This window comes from Ranitomeya imitator, chromosome 2 (genome assembly GCF_032444005.1).
Source record: "Ranitomeya imitator isolate aRanImi1 chromosome 2, aRanImi1.pri, whole genome shotgun sequence".
Classification (NCBI taxonomy): Eukaryota; Metazoa; Chordata; class Amphibia; order Anura; family Dendrobatidae; genus Ranitomeya; species Ranitomeya imitator.
The window spans coordinates 542,626,970-542,643,352 of record NC_091283.1 but is presented as its reverse complement, the minus strand read 5'-3'; the positions used below and the strand labels follow the sequence as shown (position 1 = coordinate 542,643,352).

The window sequence follows — 16,383 nt, the reverse complement described above, 5'->3', positions numbered from 1 at the left end:
ACCAACTGATGCATTTATCATGTGACAAATTTTAATTTATCCAAACTACCACTTAAATCTTCTAACAAATACCAATCTGAATTAACAAAGGACCTCATTATCTCTTGAATTTCCCCTGTCGACAATAAGGATTCTATGAACACTCTCCATTTTTAAAAAAATCTTTTCGTCATCTTATCTTTATCCCTTTCTGCTTCTCTTTTTTTCTAAATATAGGACAGCCATTAGTCCTGCTTTAATCTCTTTTATCCCTGGGAGTGTACTAGCCAACCAATATTGCAAAATTAAACGTTTTGTCACCAAAGCAATAGTATGGAACAGATCATGTAACTGACCCCCTCTTGTTTTGCCTGTCGTATAATGAAACAGCCAGCACATCGGGCTAGAATCCACCCAGATCCCACACATCTGTAGATACATATCTTGAACCATTGTCCATAACTCTTGTGTCTTGGGACACGACCACATGCCATGCTCCATATCTGTTCTTGATGCGCCACATTTGGGGCAACTCATCTGCCTATCAGGGTTCTGTGGAGTTGGCGGTATATTAAAGCCACATATTATTTTATGCATTATTCTAAATTGGCTATCCCTCCATTGCTCATTTATGATATGTTCCCTTACCAATTTCCATCCATGTAGTATTTTATGCTCAAGTTCTTCATCTTTCATGTATTTTTCCCATTTGCAAAACACTTTGTCTGTCCCTGATGGTCGTAATACATCTCTCAACAACCCATATATCGAGGAGATCGATATTTCCTTAATGTCTTTAATGACTAAGTCTCTCCACACATCTGAATCAACCTCCTTGCTTACATCTTGTAAGAAATCTAGTACATAATGCTTCAGTTGACTATATAGCATCAAATGGAATCCCGGTAGCTCATATTTGTCTAATACCTCAGATCCCGTCAACCAGCGACCTTCCTGTAAATGTAGTAAATCTTCTAGTGTCTGTACTCCTTTTCTAGACCATTCTATGAATAATTTATTTTCCCTTCCCAATTTAAAGGCTGGAAATGACCAAGGATTCAGGTGCTTTGACACTCTCCATGACATTTTCAGTTTTTTCCTTACTGCTTTCCATGTAGCAATAGTGTCTTTACAAATAACCGAGTGTTTAATATTTGGTGGTAAGTATGACAGTGGCGTGTGAAGCAATGCTGTCAAATCCCATGAGCCACAAAATTCCGTTTCTAGTGTATAATCTGTATAGCGTCCTGTCTTTTTAATCCAATCAACTACATTCCTCATTAAGCACGAGAGATTATACCCTCTAATATTCGGCAACCCTACTCCTCCTCCCTCTTTTGGACGCATTAGTGTTCTCATAACAAGTCTCGCTCTTCTCCCCCTCCAAATAAATTTAGAAAAAGCCCTATTCAATTTGAGAACATCTACGTGTCGGATTAGCATTGGAATAGTCTGCATTGGATATAATAATCTTGCAAAGCTTGTCATCTTAATTAGATGACAGCGGCCTAGTAGTGAGAGGGGTAGATTTCCCCATCTTTCCAATTCTTTCTCTATTTTGTCTATAATAGGCTTATAATTAAGATCATACATCTGTTTCGGCGAACTTCCCAAATGTATTCCCAAATATTTTATAGATGTTGTCGCTTTCGGGATGCCCATTATATTATTTCCCTGACCACGTTTCACATTATTTCTCATGAACAGAATTTCACATTTAGTCTTGTTTAATCGAAAGCCCGAGAATTCTCCAAATTTTTCAATCTCTAATAGTAACCTAGGAAGATCTTCTTCTGGATTTCTCATAAACAAAATTATGTCATCTGCAAACAAAGCAGTTTTGACCACCTCCTTTCCCACCTTTATCCCTTTGTAAGAGCTATGATCAGTTAGGTACCTTGACAAGGGTTCGATTGCTAGATTAAACAACAAAGGGGATAAAGGGCATCCCTGCCTTGTTCCCTTCTTCAGCTCAAAGGCATCGGAAAGAAACCCCGTTGTATATACCTTTGCCTTGGGGTTATGGTACAATACCTCCAGAAATTGCCTAAATGGGCCTACTAGATTTATTTTGTCTAGTACTTGACCCAGCCATGGCCACCTCACATTATCGAATGCTTTTTCTGCATCTAATGTGACCATTGCTGGATCCTCCCCCTTTTCCAATTGTTTGTTCCTAACCATGTCTAACAACAACATGGCTTTTCTTATATTAGCAACGGCTGACCTTCCCTTTACAAAGCCTGTTTGATGTTTCGATATTAATCTTGGCAGTATTTTAGCCAACCTATCTGCCATAATTTTTGAGAGGAGTTTGACATCTTGATTTATCAGTGATATCGGTCTATAACCCGAGGGGTCCTCTAAGTCTTTCCCTCCCTTTGGGAGAAGTTTTATGTAAGCCGTATTCATGACTTCTGACATAGTTTCTCCTTGTAAAATACGATTATATAATTCTTTAAGTGTGGGAGTTATTTGCTCACTCATTGCTTTATAGAAAGAACCATTAAATCCATCGGGTCCAGGTGCCTTATTGGCTCCCATCCCCTTTATTGCCATACTAATTTCTTCTTCCGTGATGCACCCATTCAATTCTTGTAGTTCCTCATCTGTCAATCCGGGAATTTTAATTTTATCCAGCCATACATCCCCTGCTACGTCCTGTCGTCCCTCCTCTTTGCACAACTTAGTGTAAAATTTGCCCAATTCCTTATTTATATCTTTGGGGTCCATCAGGCGTTGCCCTCTTGAGTCTCTAATTGCCATTATAGATGCATAAGCGTATCTTCCCCTAGCTAAATTAGCCAATATTTTCCCTGCTTTATCTCCATATCTATTCAACTCTATTTCAAAGTTATTTTTATATAATTGTTCCCTTTTTTCCGCCCACTCTTCAAAATTTTTTTTGGCTCGTATCCAATTATTTTTATCCTCATCTAACAGTGAGTTTTTATACGTTATATATGTGGTCCTAACTTCACTGCTTGCCATTAAGAACTGGTCTTTTATGCGCTTCTTTAACCTCTGTGTGTGAGCTATAATGTTTCCCCTTAGTACCGCCTTTGCAGTTTCCCAATATAATCTAGAATTTGATTTATGTTCTCCGTTATGAGATGCAAATTCCGTCCACCATTCCCTCATCCGTTTCACAAAATCATGATCTTTTGTCATGGTCTCTGGGAATCGCCATAAATAGTCTGTCCCTTTCCGATGTGTGTCAGCCAAATCTAGAGTAACAGGGCTATGATCTGAGATCACCATGTCCTCAATATTAGTATCTAGCATTTTATGTAATACCTTGTCTGAAATAAAGAACATGTCTAATCTTGACCATGTCTTGTGTGCGTGAGAGTAATGTGTGTACTCCCGATCCATAGGATGTGTTGTTCTCCACGCGTCTTTCAGCTGCCAATTCATTATCATGTCTTCTAAATAGCCTTTTTTCCCTGTAAGTCTACTTCCACCACCTAAACTCAGTCTCATTAAACTCCCCTGTCTGTCTTCCTCCTCCCTAAGCACTTCGTTACAGTCTCCTCCTATAATTATGCTGTCACCATTATCAGTCAGCACTTTATTCTGTAGGGACATAAAGAATTTCTTTTGGTTTGCGTTAGGAGCATATATGTTATATAAACTAATACTGTCATTGTGTATCTGGAGTTTCAAATGAATCAACCTGCCCTCCTGGTCCGTTTCTGCAGATGTTACTTTATTATTACTCTTAAAGTGTGTTCCTGTTATAGACCCCAGTGATCACTAGACGAACAATAGTTTCTGTGATACGCAATTGACTGAAATAGAAAGTATCATACAAACGTGTGGCTGACTCGCCTTCATTTCTTCTCCCCTCCACGGCCCAGAGTAATCTGTTTTCTATTTAGCGATTGTCTTAAGAAATAATAAAAAAAGCACATTGTAGTTAACATCCAGCCACAGTGCGAAGAAAAAAAACTTCAGGAAAAAACGCTGAGATTTTTTTCATAAAAAAAGTTGTGTGGGAAAAAAAATATTAAAAAAATTATCACATGGAATTCATGAGTGGAAATACTGTGGGGTGCCCCAGTGCCTGCTGTATTATGGATGTTTCTTCCTCTGATGGCATAAAATGCTTCATGGAGGTATCATATGGCAACATACAGACTGTATATGGCTCCGTAGTATTGAACTGTGTGCTGCCATACAAGGTCCATGTGTACTGCGTTGCCTTGCGCACGGGCCCTAATTCCCCTGAACTGTGCTGACCATTACATGGCTGCCGCGCAGATCTACACTGGCTGTTTCCACTGAGCGTAAATCATATCATGTTTGTGTGACAGACTTTCCTCTTTTTTTCCCTTTCTCTTTTTTTAAATAAGGTTTCGCTACTATCAAAATGTCTGCACTTCAAGTTATTCATTTGTCTGGTGGGACTGGGCTAGATGGGAGAAGGAAATAGACTGGATGGCGCTGAATGGAATCAACATGCCTCTCGCATTTACAGGCCAGGAGGTCATATGGCAACGGGTAAAACAACCTATTCTGATATCAAATGCCGAGAAAAAATTATATATGTGTGTATATATTGGGTGTGTGTATATGGTGTGTGTATTTATGTTGTTTGTGTATATATATATATATATATATTGTGTGTGTATACGCTTTGTGTGTATATGTTGTGTGTGTGTGTATGTAAATATACAGTGGGTGCGAGAAGTATTCAGACCTCTTTAAATTTTTCACTCTTTGTTTCATTGCAGCCATTTGGTAAATTCAAAAAAGTTCATTTTTTTTCTCATTAATGTACACTCTGCACCCCATCTTGACTGAAAAAAACAGAATTGTAGAAATTTTTGCAACTTTATTAAAAAAGAAAAACTGAAATATCACATGGTCATAAGTATTCAGACCCTTTGATCAGTATTGAGTAGAAGCACCTTTTGAGCTAGTACAGCCATGAGTCTTCTTCGGAATGATGCAACAAGTTTTTCACACCTGGATTTGGGTTTCCTCTGCCATTCTTCCTTGCAGATTCTCTCCAATTCCATCAGTTTGGATGGTGAACGTTGGTGGACAGCCATTTTCAGGTCTCTCCAGAGATGCTCAATTGGGTTCAGATCAGATCTGTGGCTGGGCCAGTCAAGAATGGTCACAGAATTGTTCTGAAGCCACTCCTTTGTTATTTTAGTTGTGTGCTTAGAGTCATTGTCTTGTTGGAAGGTGAACCTTCGGCCAAGTCTGAGGTCCAGAGCACTCTGGAAGAGGTTTTCATCCAGGATATCTCTGCACTTGGCCGCATTCATGTTTCATTCAATGACAACCAGTCATCCTGTCTTTGCAGCTGAAAAACACCCCCATAGCATGATGCTGCCACCTATATGTTTCATTGTTGGGATTGTATTGAGCAGGTGATGGGCAGTGCCTGGTCTTCTCCACACATACTGCTCAGAATTATCACAAAAAAGGTCTATCTTCATCTCATCAGACCAGAGAATCTTATTTCTCATAGTCTGGGAGTCCTTCATGTGTTTTTTTTTAAAATCAAACTCTATGCAGGCTTTCATATGACTTGCACGGAGGAGAGGCTTCTGGAGCGCCCCCAGACGCAGGGCCGCAGGGTACTTGGTACCGGTCCTCTCTGTCTCGGTTCTAGGGTTGTCACGGTGGCTGGACCCGGTCCGTGACCCTGCTAAGGGGCGTCCAATGAAAGGTGATGAAAGTTTGTCAAGGATTCATGACGCCACCTGTGGTATTCGGTCAGGGTGACCGACGCTGCTTGGGGTCCACTGGGGTGATGTTATGGCAGCTAGATGGTATACCTTCCCACAGGTGAAGTGCTTCCCCAGGGCTTCCCAGTAGCATAGGTGGCGATCATGCGAGGCGCGGTTAATATTGAGGACGCAGGGTTGCAGTCTCTTTACCTTTTTACTGAAGACTTCGGGAACCGCAATCCAGAGCACTGCTAACAGGGCTGGCTGAGACCGGCTGGTCCGAAGGCACATCCAGAGTTCCCTTTGCAGGTGGAAATCAGTGCCTACCACTAGCGCCTGTGTGTTGTAGTCCTTCCCTGCTGAGTATTCGGGATAGTCCTCACAATTGTTGTATCTGTTGTCGATGTTCTTTCTCTCTCTGTCCCTCAGATGATATGGCTAGGATGCACCCGTATGACAGGTAGGCCTGGAGTTATTCTGGGACCCTAGAGACGCCCCTCTCCCACGATTGCCTCATATGTCTGCTTAGGTGATTTAGGTGAGACAGCCAACCTATAATTAACTGTCCTGCTGCTGTTTGAAGTAATGCTTGAAGTCTGTTACTTCCTCGGCGTTCCGGCTACGCGCCTCAGTAGGATGTTGCCGATCTCGAGGCACGACTCCTACTGGTTCTTTTGTCTTTATGCTGTGATCTCGTTTCTCACTTCTCCACAATATACTTCGCTTCGTGTCCTTCCTTAAGATGCCGCCGCAAGGTAGTGCAGGCGCGGCTCCATCACGATCTGTCCTTTCTACTAGGTCCCTGCCAGGATCCCACCCCTGACAGGTCTTCCCTGGAACTCTCCCGGGCTGCTTTCTCACTAACTTCCTGTCCAACCCCCAGTTTTACCCAAGTGTGAGGAGTGGCCTAATACATAGAGCCCTTTGCTCCCCCTGGTGGCCGGAGTGTGAAGTGTAGTCAGGGGTGAACCTAGCCTCTCTGCTGCCTGAGGCAAACTGCAAAATGGTGCCCTCCCGTAGTAAATTTTTTAAATCGGTAAAAAATGGTGCGTCTTCTATAACATACCACATCTCCGTGTCCCGAAACGCTTAGCCAATCACAAGTGCCACACACAGGGCTGTCCGGGGCTAATAGGGGCCTTCCCATTGGGTTGGGCGAGGGATGTGAGAGCGGGAAGGGGGACGAGCGCCACCGACCAATCGCCGCTCAGGAGAAACATGGCTGGATGCCTGTATTTACCAAGGGGCGACAGACGTTGTGTGGAAGTTCTGACCAGTCAGTCCTGCAACAGAGACATATGTGAATGGTGCAATGTATCCTGCACCTGGGGCGTACATAGAAATGATGGGACCCCATAGCATTAGTTCTAATTGGCCCCCCTCCAGACCCCACCGGCCCACGTACTGTATTGTCCACTTCCAAATTTCTACATTCCAAAAAATGGTAACACCACTACGTAAAAAGGAAGTCGGTGACCCCCAAGATGCATACTAAGCTGCTATACAGTGGTATAAGGGCTCACCTCCGGTAAAATTCAGACTAGAACAGGACAATTTCCTGAGAAAATTGTTTACATCTAATGCAAATGAGGAGATTTTGGTGCCCCCTATGACAGGTCTATTGGCCAATGAATGAAGTAACATGTATTCTCCACTCTCTCCTCCTCTTTAGGCTGTATTCACACAAGGAAGGTTTTGCTGCATTTTTACCTTGGTTTTTTGCTCATCTAAACTTGCATTTTTTATAGCTGAGAACGCACATTGGTTTTATTTATTTGCAGAAAGTGAAACCTTCACAGGTTTTGCTGCGATTTGGAAAGAATGAGCACCAATTCGTTTCAGCGCTTTTGCAGCGTGCTATGGGTGTGTGAACATAGTCTTAGGGTATGTGCTCAACATCTGGAGGGGCTGCGTCTTGGAAGCAGTGTCTCCGGACCGGTGGGAACCCGCGGGTGAACGCAGGGAGACCGCAGCTGCCCTGTACTCACGATCTGCATCTTCTCCCCACATTCACCCGATGGCGATCTCTTCTGACTCCGCAGCATGAAGTGAACATGCTGTGGTGATGCCGAAGTCCCAAAACCTGCACTGCAGCTAAAATAACGCTGCGGAGGGGAGAAACATAGTGAGGATGGGATTTCTAGAAGACTGGTGTCTTCTTCTCATACTGAATTGGCAGGAGAGAAAAAAAAAATAAAAAAAATCACAGAATGTAAGCCCCCCCGCATAAACTGAAAATAAATAAAGCGGGGGTCTCATGTCCCCATGGACCCTGCTATGAGCTTAGTTTATTAGTTTTCCTCACTTGTTAGCTGTGTAAATTTCAGTCAGAATCTATGTGATTCGTGACAGACTGGTTTTTTCCAGTTTTTGAGCGCTATTTTTCCCTGCATTTTCATTGGTGGAGAGTGTTTTGGCGGTTTTTATTTATTTACAAATCTGACTGACAGCTGTCATTACCTCAGTTGTTGGCGCAAGAGCAACGAAGAGCCCACCCTCCCTCCCTTTATGTCATCGTTCCTCCTGTCGTGTGGTTTTAATCGTGGGGATAAATCACCCATGTATGGGTGGATTTGGACATTTGGAATTTTTGGAGAATTTTAAATATGTTATTTCGGAAGTTTATTTATTGGAAGTATTTTATGGTATTTTATGTAACCCTGAATAAAACCGCACGGCCATTTTATTTCCACTTTAAATTAAATCTGTGTCCAGAGTGTTTATTTCGGCATGGGTTCTATGGGGACATGCTGAGTAGCAGGGTATATTGGACGGCATGCAAACATTCAAATCAGTGAGTGGGGGCTGAACATTGGACTGCACTTGGATGACATCTGAGTGCAGTCTGATTTCCGCAAAGTGATAAGATAAAGATAGAGAATTATTTCCTCCATCTTCTCCTCAGTGTGCTCCGATTCTCTCGTGAGATTATTGGACCATGTTAAGCCGACATTCTGATCAAAGGCATTAACTTAATACCATTATACAACAGAGGGACTGCACAAAAGAGTCCACCGCAGTCATTAGATCGTTGTGCTATGTCAGCAATACATATTGTTCTCAACAGAAATCTCTGATATCAGCCTGCGTGTCCTATCTGTAATAGTTTAGTCAAACAAAAAAGGAGACTTTAGCCGCCCACACAGAACCGACCTGATTTTTTTTTTTTATTTAAATAAATTTTTATTAACAAAATAAAGAACATCCGGATGTCATTTACATTGCATTATATCACATGCACGTTTTCTTATTTCAATACACCCCAACATTACCCCAACTACCCCCCACCCCCCTAAGACAGCTCATTCCCAATCTATACCCCACTGAGGCCTTCTCTGCCTCGTGCAATTTATCCTAATCCAGATCTTAAGAAACTCGACGTCTATACTCCTCATTCCAATTCAAGCCAAGGAGACCACATCTTATTAAACATTTCTATTTTCCCCCTTTTTTTGTACACCCCCTTTTCCAATTTTAGACCATGTTGAACATATTGGAGAAATTCCCTCCTCGCAGGTGGTTCAGCGTTTATCCAATTTCGTGCTATCACTTTCCTTGCCATGTATAGTAGCCTAGCGATTGCAATCTTCCAAATATTATCAACTCCAATTTCTTCCACATATCCCAGCACGCAGTCTCTAAGAACTCTACACTTATACGCTACTTCAACCCGGCTCAAAACCACCACCCAAAAAGCAGCCAGCCTAGGACACGTCCACATCATGTGATATATTCCTGCATTCTCACTTGCACACCTCGGGCACTCAGAATTGGCACGCAATCCCGCTTTGTATAGCACTTCCGGAGATTTATATACTCTATGCAGAATATATAACTGCGAGAGTCTATATGGTTCACTCAAGGATAGTCGCGGAATCCACTCCATCACCGATTCCCAGGTTTCATTCTCCATCGGCCCCACGTCCCTCTCCCACTTAGCTCTCGCCTTTATAGGGAAATCTAGTAAAAACGTGTGCATAAGGTCCTTATACAGGGTGGAAATAACTCCCCTTGTAGTCCCGTCACCACACACATACTCCAACACAATATCATCCTGAATTCTGAAATCCACCTTCTTCTTCTGAGCTCTAAAGGCATGTCTCATCTGCGCATACTGATATACCCCTGTGGATCGCAGCCCAAATTCTTCCTGCAATTGAGAAAAGGACTTCAATGCCTGCTGCTGGATTATCTGGTGAACAAAGCAAATTCCCTTAGTCTGCCATTCCATCAGTCCTCCCAAAGCCTCAAATTCCTTTAAATTGTTGTTAGACCATATCGGTGTAAGTTTAGTCAGCCCTGTAACCCCACGAATCTGCCTTAGTCTATTCCATAATTTTCGAATCAGGAACAGGGTTGGGTATACTTTCCCCAAAGCGCCCAAAGAGCCATCCTCCAAACACCTGACCATCGGTCGTCGGTCCGTCACCTCTTCCATTAGATGTTGTACTGCACTGGATGACGCCCCTCGCACCCAGCCCTTCAAATGCTGGCTCTGGGCCGCAAGGAAGTATATTTCCGGGTTGGGCAAAGCCAAACCACCATCCTCCTTAGGTCGCTGAAGCGTCTCCAGGCTAATACGTGGATATTGTCTACCCCATATCAAACTTCTAAAGAGGGCATTAATCTGCCTGAACTTCCCCCTAGGGATCCAAATTGGTGCGTTATGTAAAACATATAGGATTTTAGGCATCAGGACCATTTTAATAAGGTTTACTCTACCGACGACCGATAGATGTAATTTATTCCAGGCATCTACCTTCGCCTTGAGTACCCCCATAACAGGAGCCAGATTTCTTTGTAGGTACTCCGTAATTGGCACCGAGACATATATTCCAAGGTATTTAAATTTGGAAACCACCTGTAGCCTTTCATCACCCACATCCTCACTTACATTCTCACCTACGTCATCCACCCTAAAAAGAACCGACTTATCCCAATTAATTGTCAATCCTGACACAGCACCAAATCTCTCAACAATTTCAATGGCCCCTCTTAGTGAATCGTCTGGATCCGCCAGGAACAGCAAAACATCATCCGCGTATAGCGCTATTTTTTCCTCTATTTTCCCATACCTAAACCCAGGGACCCTATCAGACTGCCGAATCTTAGCGGCAAGAGGTTCTACAGCCAGCGCGAACAGGAGGGGTGAGAGCGGGCATCCCTGCCTAGTACCCCTAGCCAGCCCTATAGGTCGAGACAGCTCCCCGTTCACTCTAATTCTAGCCGACGGTGATGAATACAGCAGCTGTATCCAGGCCACAAACTGCGGACCAAACCCCATACGTTCCAGCACCTGCCAGAGGTATCCCCATTCGACACTGTCAAACGCCTTATGTGCATCCAGCGATACAATCACTCTACGACCACCGTTATCAGACTCTACCTGCAAATTTACATACAACCTGCGCAAATTGATCGCCGTGGATCTGTCAGGCATAAAGCCAGATTGGTCCGAATGCACCAGACTCGCAATAACACTAGAGAGTCGGAGAGCCAACACCTTGGCCAAAAGCTTGACATCAATTGTTAGTAAAGAAATTGGGCGGTACGACTCCGGTTTCCCCAAGTCCTTATCCTTCTTTGGAATAACCACTATTATGGCCTCTCTCATAGAGGCTGGCAAACACCCACAGGACCTAGCTTCCTCCAGTACCATTTTTAATCTAGGAATCAACACTTCTGCCAACCCTTTATAGATCTCAGCGGGTAGCCCATCGACCCCAGGCGCCTTCCCATTAGCCATAGACATCAATGCCCGACTCAATTTCTCCTCAGTGATAGGGGCCTCAAGGCTCTCCCTATCTGCCTCATTCAGTCTCGGCAGATCCAGACCCTCCAAGAAAGTCAGTGTGTCCTCGACCGATTCACCAACCCGGGAGGAATACAAATCTGCATAGAAGTCCGCGAAGGCCCTCAAGATTTCAGGCGTTTCCGTTATTCTACCTCCACTTGCAGAGTCCAAAGAATGTATATATGAAGAACCTCTCTGAGCAGCAGCCACTACCGACAGCATATGTCCCACTGTTTCTCCCTCCTGATAAAACAAAACCCTTTGGAAATCCCGCTTCCTCTCAGCTTTGCCTAACAGAATCTTTTCCAAATGATTTTGTGCGCTTTTCATCCTTTTCTCTGCCTCAGGGGTTCCCAGTGTGGCCATCCCATCTTCTGCTTCCTTCAACTCCTCAACTGCCGCTTTTTCTGCCTCCCTCGTCCTCCGCTTACACCTACTAATGTCCCTAAACAGTAGTCCCCTCAGGTACACCTTCATTGCATCCCAGATTGTAAGAGCATCAGTGCTTCCATCATTTAAGAGAAAGAATTCCGCCACCTCCCTTCCTATACTTTCCAACTCAATACTCTGTAACCAATTAGGATGAATCTTCCATTCTCTCCCACTTAGCGAGCGAGCCCCCTCCATTCTAACCTCTACTTCAATTGGACTATGGTCCGACAGGGCCCTTGGCAGATATCTCACCTCCCCAACCAACGTGTCCAAAATCCTGTTACCCAGAGCCATATCAATCCTAGAGAGCGTGGCATGCGCCGGTGAATAACATGAGTACCCTCTCTCTCCAATATGTCTAACCCTCCAAAGATCAATCATACCTATCTCCTGTATATAGGTGCCAAATGTTGTTATGTGTCCCTCCGACCTATTCTGAGTATTTTTATTTTTGTCCCAGTAGTCATCACAGATGTTGTTTAGATCTCCGATAATTATTAACGGTGTTGGCCCCCATCTTTCCACTCGCTCCATTACTTCTCTAATTTTCCTGCTAGAGTAGGGAGGCGGAATATACATCGCGGCAACACACAACATCACTCCATACAGTATACACTGTATTAGTACGTACTGCCCATCCACATCCACATATACCTTCACCTCCTCATACTGAACTCCCGCTGGAACCAAGATTGAGACTCCTCTTGCATACGTGGAGAAGGTAGAATGATAACCCTTCTGAATCCACCGTCTATTCAGGACATCCACCTTCTCCCTTACCAAATGTGTCTCCAGCAAGCATATCATTGAGGCCCGTTGGTCTCTTGCATATTGCAAACACGCGGCACGTCTGGATTTCTCCCCTAGGCCTCTCACATTCCAGCTCAAAATCTTAAAACGGGTCCCCATCACTTGACTCATCTTTACTAAAAGTATCATCATTTTTGAGCACGAGCTGTTTAACTACCCTCCCCCCCCCTCCCAACTCCCCCTCCCACCCATCCCCCCTCACATCTAACCATTCCACCTCTCTCCAAGAGTGGGGCATCATCGCCCATAGCGAACACTCCGTTTGGCATTACCTTCCCAACCCTCCTCCCACCACTGTACATAACAGGATTTCAGACATTTTGAAAAATAACATATCTCAACAGATTTTAAACATAGAATTATTTACACACGCAAGAAACCTACATACACTTAAAGTATGCCGCATACCCTTCCTCCCTCCTTCCCAACAACGATTACACCATCCCATTAACTTTAACTGAATATAATCCAGCTCCCTTCTTCGCCACCTGTACCCCTTGGTTTGTCAATCACATGACTCTATGCCCCCTGACAAATAAGTAACCCAAATAAGACTCTTCCCACAGTTTCAGTCTCCTTTTCCTTTAAGCTTTTTAGCATTAATGTCAGAACCGACCTGATTCTCCGTCAGAGAGGAACCTAAACCCAGACTCATCACCACATCTACTGGATATATATAGTGAAATGACCGTGGTCACCACTGCCTGGACGATTAGGTCCATTGCTAGAATGACCAGAGCTCTGGAATCATGCACGAGCCTTCAGGAGATGTTCCACAGAGCGGACATTCTAGCTGAGGTGTGATAATATGAGAGGCGATAACTGCAGAACATACAGGTGCTGGGTACCAGAGTACACAGCTGTCGTCTGCACTGATAGCATCACATACACTAGCACCGCACTGCCTGCACCCCAGCACATTACTGGACAGGACTCCGGATACTCAGGAGAGCGCACTTCACATACACCAGCACCGCACTGCACCCCAGCACATTACTGGAGAGGACTCCGGATACTCAGGGGAGCGCACATCACATACACCAGCACCGCACTGCACCCCAGCACATTACTGGAGAGGACTCCGGATACTCAGGGGAACGCACATCACATACACCAGCACCGCACTGCACATTACTGGACAGGACTCCGGATACTCAGGGGAGCACACATCACATACACCAGCACCACACCGCCTGCACCCCAGCACATTACTGGAGAGGACTCCGGATACTCAGGGGAGCGCACATCACATACACCAGCACCGCACTGCACCCCAGCACATTACTGGAGAGGACTCCGGATACTCAGGGGAGCGCACATCACATACACCAGCACCGCACTGCACCCCAGCACATTACTGGAGAGGACTCTGGATACTCAGGGGAACGCACATCACATACACCAGCACCGCACTGCACATTACTGGACAGGACTCCGGATACTCAGGGGAGCACACATCACATACACCAGCACCACACCGCCTGCACCCCAGCACATTACTGGAGAGGACTCCGGATACTCAGGGGAGCGCACATCACATACACCAGCACCACACCACTTGCACCCCAGCACATTACTGGAAGGACTCCGGATACTCAGGGGAGCACACATCACATACACCAGCACCGCACTGCCTACACCCCAGCACATTACCGGACAGGACTCCCGATACTCAGGGGAGCACACATCACATACACCAGCACCGCACTGCCTACACCCCAGCACATTACTGGACAGGACTCCAGATACTCAGGGGAGCACACATCACATACACCAGCACCACACCGCCTGCACCCCAGCACATTACTGGACAGGACTCCGGATACTCGGGAGTGCACAGGTTACACTGTGCTGGATACATGCAAAGGATTGTTATTGGGGGGGAATTTATTATGTGGGATCCTGCCAAGCAGAGACAATTGTGGGTTCAGGCCTGATCATACTAAAGAATCACAGGCAGTATAGCCAAATACACTCATTTATAAACAGTGACACATATACTGTACACTACACACACTATTACATACACAAGAAACCTCTGCATTCATTCACACACAGGAAAGCAGACACTTTACACACTATTACCCTATAAATGACATTCCATATACTCACGTGTGCTGCAGCAGAGCCGTCACTGCTCACCCCATCCCAGGTCACCAGGGGCAGAGGAGACAGGAGGACACAGGGAGCTGCTGCCTCTTCTAGGAGTCTGTGCAGACAGGATCTGCCCCTCCTCCTCCTCCGGTCCGACTGCCTCCTGTGATCTCAGAGGAACTGGGAAGGAGTGATGGAGGGGACAGTGCACAGAGGCACCAGCAGGCAGCGTCAGCAGCTATTCTCAGGAATGGTGGGGGCTGGGGGAGGGAGCAGCCCTACATCTGGAGCCAGGAGGGGGCAGCATCAATTTGTGACGCTGCCACCTACTGGCCACTTTAATTGTCACACACTGAGGAGATTTCTGGCTCCGAGCTCCTCCTGCTTTGTCCCTCACTGCCGCTGTGATCAGCCAGAGGGTGAGACCCGGTGAGGGATAGAGAAGACAGAGGAGGAGCCAGTGCTGGAGGCGGCACCAAGCTCTGCACAGGAGCAACGCTCAGGACTTTGTGCATCGGGTCTCCTGCACTGAGCGCTCCCACTGCCGCCCAGCAGGTGGCGCCGCCTGAGGCAACAAGCTCAAGTTGCCTCATTATAGGGATGTCCCTGAGTGTAGTGTGTGACTGTGATACCTGGTCAGGTGAACTCCTTTAGTGCAATCAGACATAACATCACTCCCCTTAGTGGCAGAGCGACATTACTGCAATGACCAGGACTCTGGGGCGCTGCACTTCCATCGGGCCACTCTGCCTGACTGGTGGAGGGCTGCAGTGATAGTTGACTTTGTGGAACTTTCTCCCATCTCCCTACTGCATCTCTGGAGCTCAGCCACAATGATCTTGGGGTTTTTCTTTACCTGTCTCACCAAGGCTCATCCACGATTGCTCAGTTTGGCTGGACGGCCAGGTCTAGGAAGACTTCTGGTGGTCCCAAACTTCTTCCATTTAAGGATTATGGAGGCCACTGTGCTCTTAGGAACCTTGAGTACTGCAGTAACTCTGTTGCAACCTTGGCCAGATCTGTGCCTTGCCACAATTCTGTTTCTGAGCTCCTTGGCCAGTTTATTTGACCTCAAGATTCTCATTTCATCTGACTTGCACTGTGAGCTGTGAGGTCTTATATAGACAGATGTGTGCCTGTCCAAATCAAGTCCCATCAGTTTAATTAAAGACAGCTGGACTCCAATGAAGAAGTAGAACCATCTCAAGGAGGATCACAAGGAAATGGACAGCATGTGAATGTCTGAGAAAAGAGTCTGAATACTTATGACCTTGTGATATTTCAGTTTTTCGTTTTTAATAAATTTGCAAAAATGTCTACATTTCTGATTTTTCAGTCAAGATGGGGTGCAGAGTGTACATTAATGAGAAAAAAATATGAACTTTTTTGAATTTACCAAATGGCTGCAATGAACCAAAGAGTGAAAAATTCAAAGTGGTCTGAATAATTTCCGTACCCACTCTACATATGTGTCTCTCACTACTTGGCATAGCTTCCGATATTTCAGATTCAGAGTAAAATAAATAACCTATGGCACCACATTGGCATTATGCAATTTTGCTAAGTTACACACAGCTCCACGTTTTA

At 45.1% G+C, this 16,383-nt stretch overlaps 1 protein-coding gene across 1 annotated transcript in view; it reads left to right on the top strand.

The window, feature by feature from the left end:
* NAGLU (N-acetyl-alpha-glucosaminidase) overlaps window positions 1–16,383 on the top strand; it is a 45,446-nt gene that overhangs the window by 11,314 nt on the left and 17,749 nt on the right. The window contains exon 2 of the mRNA XM_069751926.1: window positions 4,335–4,482. Within this exon, the coding sequence (XP_069608027.1) occupies window positions 4,335–4,482 (148 nt within the window). The remainder of the gene's footprint in view (window positions 1–4,334; window positions 4,483–16,383) is intronic.